A 20,010-nucleotide genomic window follows, 5' to 3' on the forward strand; every position below is an offset into this window, starting at 1 on the left:
GAAGAAGAAGAAGAGAGCTAGTTCAAGATGAGCATTTATGGTTAAAACGTATATAATTTTTTTTTAGAAAATGGCCGATGGTTTCTCTAGATAAGACCCTTATTCTTCGTCTGGTATCGTTGATATAAGTCCTTAACTCAATTCGCTTGCAATCACATTATTCTCTATAGGGCACAGCTGATTGGTTCCTGCTGTAGCCAATGAGCTTGTAGCTCAACTTTCAAAAGCTGGTCAGCATTTGCTGTAGCAGTTGCGATAAAAATAAGATTTCATGGTAACTTTAAAGGGATAGTTCACCCAAAAATCAAACGGCTGTAATTTCTGAAATTTTTATACAGAATTTATTTAAAAATACAAAAATAATTACAGAGATGATCATTTGTGTAACTTGAAACACGATGAGATCATATGACGACAAAATAGCAAATGACTGTTTATTATTGAATAATGTGTTCAGATTCAGTAAGATTTTTAGTCTCTTCTGCTCACCAATTTTGATCAAAAATACAGTCAAAATAGTGAAATATTATTATAATGTAAATCAGCTGTTTCCTATGTGAATATATTGAAATATGTAATTTATTCCTGTGACCAAAGCTGAATTTATTTGATTAAAAATACAGTAAAACACTAAAATATTATTAGAATGTAAATCAGCTGTTTTCTATGTGAATATATAGTAAAGTGTAATTTATTCCTGTGATCAAATCTGAATTTTCAGCATCATTACTCCAGTCTTCAGTGTCACATGATCCTTCAGAAATCATTCTAATATGATGATTTGATGCTCAGGAAACATTTATGATTATTAATCTTATTATTTTTTTGCAAACCATGATATATTTCATTTTTCCAGAAAGTGAATAGAAAGAACAGCATTTATTTGAAATAGATATTATAAATGTCTTTAATGTCACTTTTTTATCAATTTAATCCTTGATGAATAATAACAAAAAGGATCTTAAACTTATGAACTGTTATGCAACAATAAACATTATGGAGTGCCTATTTCTTTCTTGAACTATATTATTATGACAGAATATCGTCCTCTTCTGAAAAAGAACAATACAGACATCATTAAAATTGTTCTAAAATTGCCCTTAATTAGTGATAATTCAGAACAATGCATGTAATAATTAGAAAGAGAGAATATCTAAATCATTTGTTAGTGTTGTTCTGACATGATTCGCTGTTTATTGTGTGTAAAGTTCGTTTATCATCATCAGAATCATCATATTCTCCGTCTCTCAGTTTCGTTTCTCTCTGATAGCGGAACATAAAGGAATCATAATAATTGACTCTGTTCACTGATTGCAGCAATATTAAATCCTGTTGGAAGGCTTTGTGTGGGAATTCTGCTGATATTGCTTTGGCTTCACTTTCATCTGTATTCTCTTTCAGCCCTTTGTTGCGGCTTTATTGCGGTGGCGGCTGTTATCGCGAGATCTGCCGCTGAAGTGCAGGTCACTGAAACGCTTTATTGCTCTTTATTGAGTTCATTCGCTCCGATTTGAGCATCAGCTGTCGGTGCGAGTCTGTTTGAGCCCGTTTGTGTCGCTTCTGATGCTTATCGCCGGCGCGGACCGCTTTGTGTGTATTTACGCCGAAATTAAACATTCTTCATCTCCAAACTAATATCCTCCTTTTTATGCCTGAGCGAACAAAAGTCTGGAGAAACATTCATTTTATGTGATGAACGAAAATTCGGTAACATCACATGATGAAAGGCTGTTTGTGTTTGAGCTGCAGAGGAAGATTATCATTGCCATTATATAGTTGAAAAAGCACAAATCTGGTTGTGTGACTGACGGCGTGACGTCATCAGGCGCTCCACGTGCTTCTTGTTTACAGACGGACAGACTGAAGCAGTGGGACTGATTGTGAAACTGTTCCTGGATTGAGTTTCAGCGCTGATCACATGTTCTTCATATTGAGTTCTTCATCAGAATCAGTGACAATCACCAGCACACGGTCAGTAAGACAGCAGCTCTGCATGTTACTAACCCTAACTAACTAACCAACTAACTAACTAACCCACTAACTAACAGTAAACTCCTGGCTGACCATCATGAGTGTTGCTTAAGGCTGATCTGTGCTGAAGGTCAGCTGTCGTGTTTCTCCAGATGTTTTTCTCATGACGTGTTTATTTCAGCTCATTTAAGTGTCTTGGAGTGTTTGATTAGTATTTTCTGATTAATATATTGTCACTTTCAGATATTAGACTGAAGAATGTTCCAGATGGTTCAGTTCTTAGTTCCCTCGGGGCCCAAGAGACCTGGTAACATCAGCGTTTCTCAACCGACCGGACAGAAGCGGACTCAAACCGCTTCATATGAGTTTCTACAGCATGTACGGTGAGGATATATAAATTATCTTTTATATATCCTCGAATTTTGTATGTATGCAAATTGTATAATATCCAAGGTACACATTTCTAGTGATTGTGCAGTTAATTCTGATATTGTATTTTCAGAAAGTTTTGGAATATTGTTCCTCTCCCAAAATTTGTCACTACCGAAACACAATAATAAATAATTTAATAAGAAGGGTTACATTGAGATATTAAGATTTTGTTTACATCTACCTTGTAAATATATATTTTTAGCTATTTTTAAAAAAATATTTCACAGGTAAATCAATAACAATTACAATTTTAACAATATTTCAAGTGTAATTTATGAGATTTGTTGTATTCTGAATCCAATCTTTCTTTGTAAAAGTCATAATGTTTATCAAACTGATTTCAAAGTGAAGGATTCATTAGTTTGAATATACATTGAACCAAACACTGATAATTCAATATATTTAATTTTTGACAAAACACCCCATGTTTCGATCGTGACTGGACATTTTCGGTAATGACAGTAATGTGTTGGTAGTGACCACATCACATGACAGGATTTTAACTCACATACTAAAACATATTAAAACACTAATGATTTGCATAACTGTACTAAAATGTTGTTTTTTTCCCCCCAAAATAAATGATTATGTTCCCTTTTGTTACTACCAAGACAATGATGACATGTTTCGGTTGTGACTGTTTCGGTTTTGACAATTTTAAATACTTTTGAGCCGCTCAAAGATGCGAATCAGCACATGGTTATCTAGCACAGTTCTGAACAGTTGTACACAAACACTAAATTTGATCAAATAGCACCCAAAAAACAATAATGTCACAACCGGAACTTCACCACGTTTTGGTTGTGATTGTTTCAGTAGTGACAATTTTAGATACTTTTGAGCCTGCTGTCCCACAACCAAAAAAAACACATTTAAAAAGCATTTAAGTATTCAAATTTTAGATGTTTACTAAGATCCTTCTATTTTTTAAAGTGAACTTATTTTATTTTTAAATCATGAAACTTTATGTAAAAAAATGTATCCCGCAATGTGTCCCTCCCTCTCACAGCCTCTCTTTCACAGTAGATAGAGTCCATCATTCTGAGTTAAATGTGTTCAGAAGTCTGAAAATCTGTGTGGAACTTCAAGGATCGTCAGTACCAAACACCTTTTTTTCTGCAATTAAGCAAACTTTTTTGGTTGTTATTCCATAAAATGTAGTTGTGTGTGTGTGTACAACAGTTCAGAACTGTGTTAGGTAACCATGTGTTGATTAGCACCTTTGAGCTAGGCTCAAAAGTATATAAATTGTCATTACCGAAACAGTCACTACCAAAACAGTCACGACTGAAACAACATCATTGTTTTTTGGGGGTTATTCGATAAAATGTAGTTTTATGTGTGTGTACAACTGTTCAGATCTGTGTTTGGTCACCATGTGCTTATTAGCATCTTTGAGCGGCTCAAAAGTATATAAATTGTCACTACCGAAACAGTCACGACCGAAATAACATCATTGTTTTTTGGGGGTATTCGATAAAATGTAGTGTTTGTGTGTACAACTGTTCAGAACTGTGCTAGCTAGCCATGTGCTGATTAGCATCTTTGAGCGGCTCAAAAGTATATAAATTGTCATTACCGAAACAGTCACAACCGAAACAACATCATTGTTTTTTGGGGGTATTCGATAAAATTTAGTATTTATGTGTGTACAGCTGTTCAGAACTGTGCTAGCTAGCCATGTGCTGATTAGCATCTTTGAGCGGCTCAAAAGTATGTAATTTGTCACTACCGAAACAGTCACGACCGAAATAACATCATTGTTTTTTGGGGTATTCGATAAAATGTAGTGTTTGTGTGTACAACTGTTCAGAACTGTGCTAGCTAGCCATGTGCTGATTAGCATCTTTGAGCGGCTCAAAAGTATGTAATTTGTCATTACCGAAACAGTCACAAGCGAAAACAACATCATTGTTTTTTGGGGGTATTCGATAAAATTTAGTGTTTGTGTGTGTACAGCTGTTCAGAACTGTGTTAGCTAGCCATGTGCTGATTAGCATCTTTGAGCGGCTCAAAAGTATATAAATTATCATTACCGAAACAGTCACAACTGAAACAACATCATTGTTTTTTGGGGTATTCGATAAAATTTAGTATTTATGTGTGTACAGCTGTTCAGAACTGTGCTAGCTAGCCATGTGCTGATTAGCATCTTTGAGCGGCTCAAAAGTATATAAATTGTCATTACCGAAACAGTCACAAGCGAAAACAACATCATTGTTTTTTGGGGGTATTCGATAAAATTTAGTATTTGTGTGTGTACAGCTGTTCAGAACTGTGCTAGCTAGCCATGTGCTGATTAGCATCTTTGAGCGGCTCAAAAGTATATAAATTGTCATTACCGAAACAGTCACAAGCGAAAACAACATCATTGTTTTTTGGGGGTATTCGATAAAATTTAGTATTTGTGTGTGTACAGCTGTTCAGAACTGTGCTAGCTAGCCATGTGCTGATTAGCATCTTTGAGCGGCTCAAAAGTATATAAATTATCATTACCGAAACAGTCACAACTGAAACAACATCATTGTTTTTTGGGGGTATTCGATAAAATTTAGTATTTGTGTGTGTACAGCTGTTCAGAACTGTGCTAGCTAGCCATGTGCTGATTAGCATCTTTGAGCGGCTCAAAAGTATATAAATTGTCATTACCGAAACAGTCACAACCGAAACAACATCATTGTTTTTTGGGGTATTCGATAAAATTTAGTGTTTGTGTGTGTACAGCTGTTCAGAACTGTGCTAGCTAGCCATGTGCTGATTAGCATCTTTGAGCGGCTCAAAAGTATATAAATTATCATTACCGAAACAGTCACAACTGAAACAACATCATTGTTTTTTGGGGTATTCGATAAAATTTAGTATTTATGTGTGTACAGCTGTTCAGAACTGTGCTAGCTAGCCATGTGCTGATTAGCATCTTTGAGCGGCTGAAAAGTATATAAATTGTCATTACCGAAACAGTCACAACCGAAACAACATCATTGTTTTTTGGGGGTATTCGATAAAATTTAGTATTTGTGTGTGTACAGCTGTTCAGAACTGTGCTAGCTAGCCATGTGCTGATTAGCATCTTTGAGCGGCTCAAAAGTATATAAATTATCATTACCGAAACAGTCACAACCGAAACAACATCATTGTTTTTTGGGGGTATTCGATAAAATGTAGTATTTATGTGTGTACAGCTGTTCAGAACTGTGCTAGCTAGCCATGTGCTGATTAGCATCTTTGAGCAGCTCAAAAGTATATAAATTGTCATTACCGAAACAGTCACAACCGAAACAACATCATTGTTTTTTGGGGGGTATTCGATAAAATTTAGTGTTTGTGTGTGTACAGCTGTTCAGAACTGTGCTAGCTAGCCATGTGCTGATTAGCATCTTTGAGCGGCTCAAAAGTATATAAATTATCATTACCGAAACAGTCACAACTGAAACAACATCATTGTTTTTTGGGGTATTCGATAAAATTTAGTATTTATGTGTGTACAGCTGTTCAGAACTGTGCTAGCTAGCCATGTGCTGATTAGCATCTTTGAGCGGCTCAAAAGTATGTAATTTGTCATTACCGAAACAGTCACAACCGAAACAACATCATTGTTTTTTGGGGGTATTCGATAAAATTTAGTATTTGTGTGTGTACAGCTGTTCAGAACTGTGCTAGCTAGCCATGTGCTGATTAGCATCTTTGAGCGGCTCAAAAGTATATAAATTATCATTATCGAAACAGTCACAACTGAAACAACATCATTGTTTTTTGGGGTATTCGATAAAATTTAGTATTTATGTGTGTACAGCTGTTCAGAACTGTGCTAGCTAGCCATGTGCTGATTAGCATCTTTGAGCAGCTCAAAAGTATATAAATTGTCATTACTGAAACAGTCACAACCGAAACAACATCATTGTTTTTTGGGGGTATTCAATAAAATTTAGTATTTGTGTGTGTACAGCTGTTCAGAACTGTGCTAGCTAGCCATGTGCTGATTAGCATCTTTGAGCGGCTCAAAAGTATATAAATTATCATTATCGAAACAGTCACAACTGAAACAACATCATTGTTTTTTGGGGTATTCGATAAAATTTAGTATTTATGTGTGTACAGCTGTTCAGAACTGTGCTAGCTAGCCATGTGCTGATTAGCATCTTTGAGCAGCTCAAAAGTATATAAATTGTCATTACCGAAACAGTCACAACCGAAACAACATCATTGTTTTTTGGGGGGTATTCGATAAAATGTAGTTGTGTGAGTGTGTACAATGGTTGTACACACACAAACACTTAATTCAAACACTAGGCTCAAAATTGTCACTAACGTAACAGTCAGGACCAAAATAACATCATTGTTTTTTGGGGGTTATTCCATAAAATTTAGTGTTTGTGTGTGTACAGCTGTTCAGAACTGTGTTAGTCATGTGCCGATTAGCATCTTTGAGCGGCTCAAAAGTATATAAATTGTCATTACCGAAACAGTCACGACCGAAACAACATTGTTTTTTGGGCGTTATTCGATAAAATGTAGTTGTGTGTGTGTGTACAACGGTTGTACACACACAAACACTAAATTCAAACTCTAGGCTCAAAAGTATCTAAAATTGTCACTACCAAAAATTCACCACACATTTTGGTCGTGACTGTTTTGATAGTGACAAAAGGGAACATAATCAGTTATTTGGGGGAAATAAACCAAATTTTAGTACAGTTGCAAATAATTAGTATTTTAATATGTTTTAGTATGTGAGTTAAATTGTGTCATGTGATGTGGTCACTACCAACACATTACTGTCACTACCAAAAATGTGCAGTCATGACCGAAACGTGGTGTTTTGTCAAAAATAAAGTATATTGAATGATCAACTAAGATGTTATTATAGTGTTTGGTTCAATGTTTATTCAAACTAATGAATCCTTCACTTTGAAATCAGTTTGATAAACTTTATTCCTTTTACATTAAGAAAGACTGGATTAAAAACACAACAAATCTCGTAAATTACACTTGAAATATTGTTAAAATTGTAATTCTTATTGATTTACCTTTTAAAAAAATAGCAAAAAATATATATTTACAAGGTAGATGTAAACAAAATCTTAATAGGTCAGTGTAACCCTTCTTATTAAATTATTTATTATTGTGTTTCGATAGTGACAAATTTGGGGAGAGGAAAAATATTCCAAAACTTTCTGAAAATACAACATGAAAATTAACTGTACAATCACTAGAAATGTGTACTAGCAATGTGTCTCTCTGTACTTCAAATGAAGGCGTTTAAAGTGTCATGTCAATCACAGCTGTCAGGCTCCGCCCTTTTCCCTGCAGAATGTTAGGCAATGCTTTCTAAGAATGTCACATTAGCCTCCGTGTTTTGCCAGGTTAACTTTAGATGAGTGCAGAGAGAGTCTCCTGGTCTGTCCGGTGTGTTAATATTGTGTGTTATTATGCTGATATCTTCACACAGGACGGTCAGCGGTCTGAGACAGCAGGACATGTTTTATAACCTGCGTGTCCCAAACCAGTTTCAGACCGACCGAGACGAGATCAACCTGCTGCTGCTCACAGGTGCGTCAGAGGAGCTTCAGTACTGTCAGAAACACCTGTAAGACACCATCACAGATCAGTGTGTGTCGCTCCAGGTCACGGCGTGTTTTGTATCGATCTGAAGACGTGGAGCGGTTCTGTTTCGGCCCAGATCGAGACTCATGTCAGAGCGCAGCAGCAGACCTTCAGCAGCGTCTCCGTCGAGCAGCTGCCCGACGCGCTTCAGGCCATCACGGTCAGATTCAGCATTCGTTTCCTCTCAGAGTTCACGAGAGGTTCTTCAGAGCTTCAGTGCAGATGTTTGTGTGTGTGCAGGTGAAAACCAGCAACCTCTGCAGTCACATGAAGCGCTGCGGGCTGAACGTCCGTCCGTCTCTCTTCATTCCCAGAATCCTCCTGCTCTCTCCGGACTGTGTGCTCAGTGACGAGCTGCTGCAGACAGAGCGGCTGGTGTCCGGCGCTGACGTCCAGACGTTCCTGCGCTCGCTCCGGGAGGGATACACGTCATGGCTGTCGGACGCCTTCACCCCGTCCTGGATCTCAGGTCAGGCAAGCCCAAAGAATAATTGTATTATACACTGCAGGGTTTATTGGACAACTAGATTAGGAAGCAAGATGGAGAAGAAAGGAAATGTCATTGTTTTCTGAATTATATGTCATTATTATTCTGTTGTTGTGTCGGTGCAGGTCACCTGTCGTACGGGCAGATGCGTGCGCTGCGTGAGCGGCTGGAGCTGATGGGCACGTGGGATCTGCTGCAGATGTCTGGCGGTCAGGAGCTCAGCGGTGATTTCCAGAGCTGCCAACATCTGGCCATCAACCGACAGGAAACTGACCTGCTGGAATTCAACAGAGCAGGAAGTCTGATCACTGACACACTGTGGAGTCTGCTGGGACACACACCACAGGTGACACACACTCTCACACACTAACGAAATACATGTAACTTAGTTACGAATTTAAAATACAAAATTTACAGTTGCATTTTAAATGGGTTGTAATCAAATTACTGTTACATTTGAAAAGTATTTAAGATTACTAAAGTGATACTTTGAATTTCATTTCAACATTAATGTAAACTGTGACGGTAATTAATGTAAAAATCAATTGGTGATTCTCCGACTCTGACAGAAGCATCAGCTCCATTTCTGCTCATGAGTTTCATTCCTCTTGCAGAATATGCAACATTTGAATCATTTTAACCAAATAAGTTATTTTTATTTAGTACTGTCCTGAATAAGCTATTTCACATAAAATACATATGCTTACATATATTCCATATTCCAGATGAAATTTCTAAAAATTGCCCCATTCAAAAATGTCCATCCCCTTGAATCTGAACTGTCCTGTCATTACCTGATGATCCACGACTGTTTTCATGTTTTGCGATCGTTGTTTGTGAGTCTCTTGTAAATGTAAAAAATGGTAATATTGCAACTTTTTATCTCACAATTCTTTTTTCCTTGCAATTGCGAGTTTGCATCTTACAGTTCTGAACTTTCTTCTCAGAATTGCGAGATTAAACTCATAAATGCAAGTTATAAAGTCAGAATTGCGTGATTAAAAACTTGCATTTCTGACTTTTTTTCTGGGAAATTGCGAGAAATCTCAGAATTATGACTTTATAACTTGCAATTGCAACTTCATATCATGCAATTCTGAGAAAAACTTTTTTTGTGTGTTACATACTTATTAGTATTCCAAAGTATTCTAAAGTATTTAGATTAAGTTACAAAACTTAATCTAACGAAATACGTTACAAACGACTTTTAAAGCATGTATTTTGTAATCTTTAGTGAAATACATTTTAAAAGTAACCTACCCAGCCCTGCGCACACACACACACACTCTCTCTCTCTCACACACACACACACACACACACAAATTGTCAGTTTTGATTTCATGGAGACTTGAAGCTATGGTTTGTGCTCCTGATGTGGTTCTTCTTCTCTCAGATGTTTTCAGACTGTGTTCTCGTGTGTCAGCAGTAGGTGGCGCTGCAGTAAATGATGTGAGGCTTGTGTTGATTCAGCAGAGACTCGCTGCTAATATGACATGTTTCTCTTATCCGTTTAAAGCATCAGATAAGAGTCAGTGGATGAGACGCAGCTCTGCTCCACCGGATCCACAATAATCCACAATAACCGCTGCAGATCTCCAACATCTCACATGATTATATGTGTTTGTCACTGAACAAACACCTCGAGCTTTACTGAGCGATCAGACACAAAACATGATGTTCTTCCTCAATGTTTCCATCTTGTTATCCAAACATTCTTAAATCAAGATAAATGAAAATGACTGAAGATATTAAGTCCGTTTTCTCCTGCTGGAACATGAAACGGCATTAAAAGAAAATCCCACAGAGACCTGGAAACCACACAAGCAGACCTAAATTTATTGTGAAGAGTGTTGGTGAGGGTTAATGTAGAAGTGTGTGAGATTGTCCTCAGGCCTCTCGTGGTGTTTCTGCATTAAAAGCCGCCGCTGAACAAAAGCATCTTCATCGCTGCTGGTCTCAGGTTCGCTGTGAACTCGGTTTAAAGCGCCGGAGGGCTGCTGTTCGTCTGGTGTTACATTACTAATAAGTGAGGAAATGATTTTCAAATAGTCTTGAAAAGACGGAGCTGTTAAACACCCTGACAGCTGATCGCTGGAGTCTCAGAGGTCGTGACCTCACCGTATGAGAGTCGCGTCATCAGACGGCGTCAGTTACCGGCGACCAAGAGCGGAAATATCTAATATTCACTGATGGAGTCGATGCCATGCCAGTGTCACAGTATTCAGATCAGTTCAGTTCCAGTTCTGTTCTCATCTGATCTCAACAGCCCAGCGAACAAAAATATGTTCTAAGAACAATTTGCTGATGTTCCACATTTTAAGTTATAAAATCTGTAAGTTATATTGTAATAGTTGCCATTCTTCTTATCATTATTCTTCCATTTCCGCTCTGGAAGTCTATGGGAGCCCACAGAACCGCTTACAGCACACTTATGAAATTTGGCACACTGATAGACATCAGTCCCAACATTAACCACACCGAATTTGAAGTCTCTAAATCAATGCCTCTAGCGCCACCACCTGTCCAAAGTTGCACTCTTGTTTATGCTAATTTGAACAATAAGGTTAGAAACCTACTTTTTCGAACTTCTCCTAGGCCGTTGCTCTGATTTTCACAAAAATTGAACTAGATCATCTTCAGACCATGCTGACAAAGGAATTCAAGTCAATGGGCTATATGGATGGAGCGTTCTTTAGAACTTCCGCATTAATATAATCCAGCTGGAAAACTCCCGGTGAGAGTCATGTGTTGGTGTGTTGAGCATCAGTAGTGTCATACTTAGTTTATAATCAGAATATAGTCACTTAAATAGTCAGGCATAGCATTAATTTAGTTATTCAAATGTAAGACGGCATAAAAAATAAATAAATAAATATGTACCTCAGTGTTCCTCCTCGGCTAAATTCAATCTGACCATCAGTTTTCACACTTTTATGTGAAAAAAGCTTCAAAAATTAAATATTTATTGTGCACTTTAGTAAAATGTGTGTTTTCACAAGTGTGCTGAAATCATTGATCTTGTGCTGCTCTGACTGACAGCTGCTGTGATTATAAAGAGAGAGCGGCGCTCGCTTTCTGTGTAATTCATTCACAAGAAAAGTTATTGTTTTTCATCAGATTCTGTGAGTATTTCATACTTCACATTGACTAAATGTAATTTTAAACCTAGTTATTTTATAATGTTTAATATTTAGTCAAAAACGAAGTGAAAAACGATTAGAGGAAATGGCTGATTTATGCGCAAATAAATGCTACTTTGCCACCACCTGCTGGTTAAAGTGGTAATTATTGTCTTTTTTATTTTTAAATACATTTTTTCTATCAAATGTTGAATTTCCTACATTTTTAAACATTTGGTTTTACAATGGGGACAATCTCAGAAGGATGAACAAATAATGTTTGTGATCATCACATTAGAAATAACATTTGAAGTGCTGGAAAATAATGTGTGTTTGTGTCTAATTACAGATAACAGCGTTTTTAAACGGTCCCAATAGCTTCGTCTTTATTGCAGTCAATAAAACTGGTTTATTGGCAAATTAGGTAAATGTGATAACTGCATTAAAATATGAATACAACATTAAAAAGTCAACCATTGATGGTTTTGTGTTGATGTATAGCGACTACAGAATGAACAGCTAACAGTTTACCAGAAACGCCCGAGCTGGCTTAACCACAACCAGGAAGTAACCGTGCATATAGTCCATTGGTCAAACCATTTTCAAAAAACTTGCAAACAAATTCTGCATGGCGTTTGCGAAAATAGACATAAGGCTATATCTCCTCAACGCTTTTTCGTATTCAGACCAAAATTGGTAGATGTCATCACAAGCATGACCTGAGGTCACATGCTGGGTTTCGGCACAGCAGCGCCACCTACTGGTCCAAAGACCAGTTAGATCATTAGATTCGGGGCATCATGCAGAGTTGAATGACATCCAGTTTTCCTATGTCAGCCATTTTGGGCGACAAACTTTGATTTTTTTTGTCGAACTCCTCCTAGACCATCAGTCTGATTTTCACCAAAACCAAATCGTATCATCTTCAGACTGTGCCAACAAAAAGTTTGAATTTTTTTTAAACAAAATTGTTTTTGTATATCACAGCAACAAATTTGAGGCATGATGCCAAAACATCTCTTAAGGCTGTATCTTTGCATAATTTGGCATATTGACACCAAACTTTGCATGTGTCATTGTCACCTCACTCTGACCACACCACATCAATTTAGTCACAGCGCCACCTATTGGCTGAAAGAGATAAACCATTAAATCTTTCAGTAATTTTGCCTAAAATCATTTTAATATGCCTTTAATTGCTCGTTGTTGCAGTCAGTGTGATGCTCCACTTATTGTGTCTTCTTTGTGCTTGGCCCCTTAATTGCTGCTTGCAGCTATATTTTCTAAATGTTCTCAGAACATCCAGTTTCTTAAATGTTTTAAAAGCATTTGTAATAGTTACACCAACATTCCATTTTCTCATTCTTCAAACATCATGAGAATGTTACTTTTTAATGTTTTCTGAAACGAGTTGTAACATTTAAAAAATGTTAGACTAAACTGAATCAGATAACTTTGAATGAACGTTCTATTAATGTTACCAAAAGAACATTTGTTTTATAACGTTGAGAGAACGTTCTGAGAACGATTATACTTCATAGATTATATCAGGAATGATTTAGTCAAGTAACTGTCAGAAAAGCTTTTGTAATTCACCGTGATGCTGTTCTTGACCCCGTGTGACCTTTGACCCCTGGCAGTCTCATCTGTTATTTCTCCTCCCGTGTCTCGACTGATATCGTTCCTGCGCTGCTGTCTCTGTTCATGGTGTTTCAGTCTGATTTTACTGCTGAATTCATCTCGAGTCCTGAAAGCCTCTTCTAGCCGCAGCATTTACATGCAGTTATCTCCTTATTCAATTAACTGCGCCGGGTTAATGAGTGGCTCGGCCGGAGACGGAGCAGAGAGTGTAATTGGCGTTTGTGGAGTTAATGGAAGCGCTGTGACCGCAGATACCAGAGGAAAACAAATCATCAACCCTCAACCAATAACACTCACACAGCTTTATTCAACCACTTACTTGCTTTTCAAACGTTTTGACATGCGACATGTGAGTGACTCAAAGAGTCTGATTTGATGCTTTTTGCATTTTTGTTTTTCTTTAAACACATTCTTCTTCACAAATTTAACCCATACAGCAAAATATATAAATTTGTAGACAGAGTCGTGTCTAAAAGTGACGTCCGGAGGGGATGTTTGTTTTTAATGACCCTTAAACTTCAAAACATGAGAAAAATAATTACATATGAGGGAAGAACAAAACTCTTACACTTCAGGTTTTAGTTTACTATGCAAAAAATGCATAAAAGCTGAGAGGAAAAAGAGCATTGACTACAACATAATCAGTTATTAATATTTCATTGGCTCTCTCTTGTTTTTGCATGTGTTCAAAATTTATTTGTATGACTGTCTGGACAAAAATTATTGCATGTTTCATTGAGTTATTATCACAAATTAAACTCCAAGCACAACTGTGACTACAAAATCTTTAACACATTTATAATAATATTTGAATAAAGAGTGAAGATGTCAGGACGCCACTTTTGGCCACTACTGCATTTTTCTGAAATATATTTTAAAATAAATATATTGTTAACGTGGAAGTATAAAATATGTTGCATAAATCTTTTTTGATAGATTTCCTATTTTTATTTAAATCTTTTTCTTTTATTTTGTAGCAATTTTTTAAAATATATTTTCTTTCTAAATATATTGATATTGTTCAAACAATATATATATATATATATATTTTTTTTTTTTTTTTTTTTTTTTTTATATATATATTTTGCATTTATCTGAAATGTTTTTATGGATTGGATATAAAATAAAATACAAATAAATAAATAAAATACATTTTTAGTTTGAAAAATAAGCTGCGCTGAAATCTATTTTGGCCATAAAAAGCGTTGATGTTTTTGTCGTATGTGAAATGAAATGAATCTGGTTTATATGAAGCGGGCGTGTTTTAAACTCAAACTCTGATCGTCGTGTTTCAGAGCTCGTATAATTATCTCTTCAGCCTAACGAGTCGTTTGAAGCGGAGTGAAACATGCGGCTCCTCACAAACCCTTCAGCCAATAAAGCTGTGAATGTTCCTGCTTCAACAGCCCTTCAGACACACTTCATAAAATCAAGATGAGGATTTACATAACAGATTCCACACTAGTGTGAATGTGAAGATAATCACTATCCATTCTTGTATAATCAAGGTCAGGTTATGTTATGCATATTTTGAATATATTGTCTGAAGGAGGATGATTATGTCTTTTCACTCTTTCGTCACACACGCTGTATCATCCGCCAACTGACCAATTGTGTAAGTTTTGTTGGTTAACTTGCAAATTGAAGCGGCTGCACTTGATCGTAATGGCGGCGGTCGTTCAGGACCGGACGCTCGGATGATCTGTGTGTTCAGTTAATTGCTATTTACGCTTTTCATTTGGTTTCATTAGCCTCGTCTGATCGGTTTGCATTCGCTGAAGGAACTGAAAGGTGTTTTGCTCGAGTTGAGCTTGAGTTCACTTCATTATGTAGATGGAGGAGCTTTCTGATTTAATGGGCCGCAGGTGGAGGATGACGATGATGATGATGATGATGGTGGGGAAACGTTTGAGTCCCGAGTCGATGTTGACAGGTTTATGATCTCTTATGTTTATCTGAGGACACCAGTTTTAACCACTTGTGAGTCCTGTTTAATTTAACCCTCTGGTATTGTTCATTTGGGGGTCACACTTGTTGTTGTTCGCAGTCACACCTAAAATGTAAATTTTTTTATTTTCAGTAAAATAAATGTAATATATTTTTGTTCAATAATATTTTTTCTTCTTTATTTTGTATTTTGAGGGAATTTCATGGTATGAATTAATATTTATGCAATATTTTTTTTCCCATTTTTTAAAATTACTTTTCAATTAAAGCAGTATTTCATGTTAAAATAGAGACAATGCCTTTAAAATCCATTTTTTTGAAGGCAGATTAGCACCATCTGGTGGGAGTAAAAAAAGAAAAACATCTGTAATGTTGTGGTGTAACCACTAGATGCCTGTATAGCTCTGAAGAAAATGCTTATAAATTGTTGTTTTTAGATATAAATAGTTATTTTTATTAAGTTGTGGATTTATATATATATATATATTTAGACATTCTCAAGGACAACTTTTTGTTTAGAGGTTTAGATTTTTAGTTTTAGAATTTTTTTTAAAGGTTTAGATTTTGTTTTGTTTGAAATGTTGATTTGAAGTGTCAATTTTTGCATTAATTTTACTACAGTCAAACCTGAACGCAGAGAAAGACATTTTGTTGCTCATCAAAATTTAACAAAAGTTTAACAAAAATGAACAGAAATTCTTTATCAGAGCTTAATCCACCTGATTATTCTGAGTCTTCTGGCTCAATTTTGCCATATTGTTACAGCCACAACAGTTCATTTGTGTGTGTATGATAGTGTGTTGTATGTGTGTGTGTGTGTGTGTGTGTGTGTGTGTGTGTGTGTGTGTGTGTGTGTGTGTGTGTGTGTGTATTTGAGTGGGCGTGTCTGTTTTGTACTCTTGATGTTTTAGAGAGTAGCCTCTTCCTTTCTGTCCATTTTTTCCTTTCCGTCCATTGTGGCTGAATTATTGATTTTATTTCATGCATTTGCAAAAACTGTGTTTGTGTTACAGTCACACCAGTTCATATATCGTGGATGATTTGTAGATTGTACACACAAAAAAATTCTCTGTATTTTCATCTATTTCCCATTCATTACCAATGGCAGTCATTTTTGACTGCAAACAACACTAGTGTGTGTTTTTATGGCCATTTAGTTGTTTGAATCAAGTCTACGATTTATTTATTTATTTTTTGGTCACATAGCAATAATGATAGTGAAACATTTGAGTCCTGATTCGTTATTGACAGGTTTATGATCTTATTGTGTCTTTCATTTATCTAAGGACACCAGTTTTAACCCCTTGTGAGTCTGTTTAATTTAAGGCCATTTTTAAGAGAAAGATATTCCATTTAACCCTCTGGCGATGTTCATTTGGGTCACACTTGTGTTGTTCACAGTCAAAAGTGACGAAACACCTGAAATGTAACTTTTCAGTAAAATAAATGTAATATATTTTTGTTCAATAATATTTTTTCTTCTTTATTTTGTATTTTGAGAGAATTTCATTGTTCAAATTAATATTTATGCAATAATTAATATCAATTATTTTAATACAGTCTAATACTTTTTTTTATTACTTTTCAATTAAAAGCAGCATTTCATGTTAAAATGCCTATATATATATATATATATATATATATATATATATTTTTATAAATCCAATTTTTGAAGGCAGATTAGCGCCATCTGGTGGGAGTGAAAAAAGAAAAACATCTGTAATGTCGTGGTGTAACCACTAGATGCCTGTATAGCTCTGAAGAAAAGGCTTTTAAATTCTCTAGTGGTTTTTAGTCACAAATACTTATTTTTTATTAAGTTGTGAATTTGGATATATATTTAGACGTTCTCAAAGGCTACTTTTTGTAAAGGTTTAGATCTTTTTTGTTTGAAATGTTGATTTGAAGTGTTGTTTTTTTGCATTAAAACCTGAACACAGACGAGGACATTTTGTAACACATAACATCAAAATTCAACAAAAATGTAACAAAAATGAACAGGTATGCTTCTTCAGAGCTATATCAAGTTGATTTCAATCTTATTTGAGTCTTCTGGCTCAATTTTGCCATATTGTTACAGCCACACCAGTTCATTTGTGTGTGTAAGTGAGTGTTTGTGTTTTGTACCACCAGTTCATACTTGTAGACAAAAAAATTCTCTGTATATTCATATTTTCTCCTGTTTCCTAGTCATTTCCAATGGCGGTCATTTTTGACCGCAAACAACACAAGTGTGACTAGCTTTTTCAAAACAAGTTCATACATTTTTTTTTTTTTAGTCACATGGTGACTGCCATAAAAGTCATCGAGTTTCATACCATTCCTATTAAGTGTCAATTTTTTAATTTTCAAAACATTTTTTTTCAGTCTAAAATCAATCAACACTAAAGGGTTAAACCATCGAATGCACTATAATTAAATATTTGCCACTGATGTGTTGCTTGACTGAATGTTGTTTTGTCAGAACCAGAAAAAGATGCTTTTTTTTACCAGCTTTTGGTTAGGGGGCGGGGCTACCGGTGGGTTTGACCAATGGCAGACGAGTTTGGCAAATGTGTTTCTGCTTGAAATGAGGCACTTTAATGAACATCTACTTCCTAATTGCCAATAAAATCTGTCACTATCCTTTAATCCTTCATTTGTTGTAAAATGCGATTAGCCAGGTTTTTATCAGAACTTGTGCTTCGATATTTATCTGAAATGGTCTTTATCTGCAGTTCCTCATTCTGGACTATAAATCGGAGCTTCTCCATCTGTTGTGTTTGCAGATAAACCAGTTAGTGGACACTTTGGCCCATTGTCTGTTGTTTTGATAATCACACTTAATAATACCGGGCATCAATAAGGTCTTTAAACCCGATTTGGCTGCTAAATGGAGTTATACGGCAGCAGTCGTGTGTGTGCGGCTCGTCTAATGCCATTAGGAATGTTTGTGAGGGTCAAATTCAATCAGGCATGAAGAGACTCATTCAGATGTAGAGTCGAAGCGCTCGCGACTGCACGAACGAGCGGACGGTCCGTGTTTCTGCATCTGATGGAGCTTCATGTAGAACAGGTTCTGGTTCCTCAAAGTGATCAGTTCTTAAAAGAACCAGTGAAGAACATTTTAATAACCTTTTATGCAATGGAAAGTTTCCATGGATGTTGAAGGTTCTTCATGGAACCATCGAAGTCAAGTCAGCTTTATTTCAATAGTAAAATAACAGAATCAATGATGCAAACTTCATCAAATATGAGGCACATTCAGGTTCAGGTTGTTGTTGTTCAGGTGTAACGCTGGAAATCCCCTCATGATCGAAGCGCTTGCGTGATCTTCAGCTCAGGTGAAATCAGAGACGCTCGTGTTGCAGAATTCTGGCACAGAATCGCATGAAGGTTCAGACTGAGTTTGATTGATGAAGACGCTCTTGATTCTCTGATGAGTCTCGACACGTCGCTGACAGTGAAGGAGCGTCTCTTCAGGGGTTAGAGGTCATTGTCAGGTCATATGGGTTTGTTATGTCTGATTATGAGAGAGGGATTTGTGAAGCCTTCATGTAAAAATACAAGTCTGATAGAATGACACTCTGTATTTCAGATTCACACAAAGTTGTGGATCTCTTGTCTTTCTGTCTCTCTTTCTCCGTGTGTGTTTTTGATGTAGTCATGTTAAAAGAGCTTTAACAATCGTGTGTCGTGTGAAGGTGGACGTGAACGCTGATCTCTGCCTCCATTAACGAACGCCTCGCCAATTTACTTCCCCTCAGATGAAAGAATAGACGGCTAGAAAAAACATAATTGAAAAATTGTGTGCAGCCAGAATGAAAGAAAATCAAGCCATGAAAAGAGAATGATTTTAATCCGGCGCAGCGACTGTGAGGCTGGAAATACTCCTTTGAATCCGACGCGTCTATTATCTGTCAATGTGTGAATCTCATTAAATGGCCATTGTGTGGACACACGGAGACGAGCGCGTCCATGACGGTGGGACACATGCGAGCGTAATCCCACAGATCTGCTTTTCAAACCCGTCCGCGTCTTTGATGCTCAAGTGTTTTCGCTCCATTATGTGACGCTCCGCGTGAAGGAAGATCCAGTTTTCTGTTGAATTCATTCATTTTCTTCACAGTTTACATGAGAATCATTTCGATTCGATGCGTTTGTTTAGTGCACGAGGTCAGCCGACACGCGACAGATTGAACCAGGCGAAGGTCACTCGTGTCCACAGAGGTCACAGTCAGGGTCGTGACCTGACCGACCCTCAAGGGTCAATGATCAGTGTGACGTTATGAAAGTCTGTTAAATCTACGGTTGCCTGTTTGAAGGTTTGTTTCTGTGCAGGTGACCGTCTCCATGTACAAGCGAGGAGCTCAGGGATGGCTGGGGAAACCGCTGATCGCCACGGCAACAATCCCCTCCAGCACACGTGTGATCTTCCGCATCCGAGGAGAAACTACAGACGCCAAGATCCCGGCCGGCAGCATCCGCTCCATCACACTGAGCATCTGAAGCTCTTTTCTGATCCGCAGAAACTTGTTCTTGAATCTGCTCTGCTTCTGCAACTCCAGCCGCTGATCGTCTTCCCTGCTGGCACGACTAATGAGCAAAATTATAAACATTTCAGAGGAGCTGTATTTGTTTTTAATGAGGGAATGATCTTTTGGTGTGTTCAGTACATCAGTGTTACATATATATTCATATATATATATATATATATATCACTGATTCTTGAGATAAGGGACAAAACATGTTTTAGAAGTTAGTTTTTATTATTTAATAATATATTATTTTTAATCTGATATATTTGTAGATAAAGTTCTCAGCTATTGA

General features: G+C 36.7%; 1 protein-coding gene across 3 annotated transcripts; it reads left to right on the forward strand.

The window, feature by feature from the left end:
- The first annotated feature begins 999 nt into the window (after nt 1–999).
- Nucleotides 1,000–19,808, forward strand: si:zfos-911d5.4. Of its 3 annotated transcripts, none has more exons than XM_048170732.1 (7): nt 1,000–1,971; nt 2,215–2,354; nt 7,853–7,953; nt 8,028–8,167; nt 8,248–8,476; nt 8,620–8,840; nt 19,522–19,808. In XM_048170732.1, exons 2-7 carry the CDS (start codon nt 2,230–2,232, stop codon nt 19,687–19,689), a joined length of 984 nt encoding a protein of 327 aa, XP_048026689.1. In that variant the 5' UTR covers nt 1,000–1,971; nt 2,215–2,229; the 3' UTR covers nt 19,690–19,808. The 3 variants fall into 3 exon arrangements, with proteins under 3 accessions (XP_048026689.1, XP_048026691.1, XP_048026690.1); XM_048170734.1 differs by lacking the exon at nt 1,000–1,971 and adding an exon at nt 1,974–2,101; XM_048170733.1 differs by lacking the exon at nt 1,000–1,971 and having other exon boundaries at nt 1,978–2,354.
- The last annotated feature ends 202 nt before the right edge of the window (nt 19,809–20,010 follow it).

The sequence above is a fragment of the Megalobrama amblycephala genome, linkage group LG20 (assembly GCF_018812025.1).
Source record: "Megalobrama amblycephala isolate DHTTF-2021 linkage group LG20, ASM1881202v1, whole genome shotgun sequence".
In the NCBI taxonomy this organism is placed as follows: Eukaryota; Metazoa; Chordata; class Actinopteri; order Cypriniformes; family Xenocyprididae; genus Megalobrama; species Megalobrama amblycephala.

Excerpts from the sequence above, each read along its gene's own strand:
- si:zfos-911d5.4 (XM_048170732.1), top strand. The coding sequence starts at position 2,230 with ATGTTCCAGATGGTTCAGTTCTTAGTTCCCTCGGGGCCCAAGAGACCT. Across the intron at positions 7,954-8,027 it reads CAACCTGCTGCTGCTCACAG|GTCACGGCGTGTTTTGTATC; the intron begins GTGCGTCAGAGG and ends GTGTCGCTCCAG. Across the intron at positions 8,168-8,247 it reads ACGCGCTTCAGGCCATCACG|GTGAAAACCAGCAACCTCTG; the intron begins GTCAGATTCAGC and ends GTGTGTGTGCAG.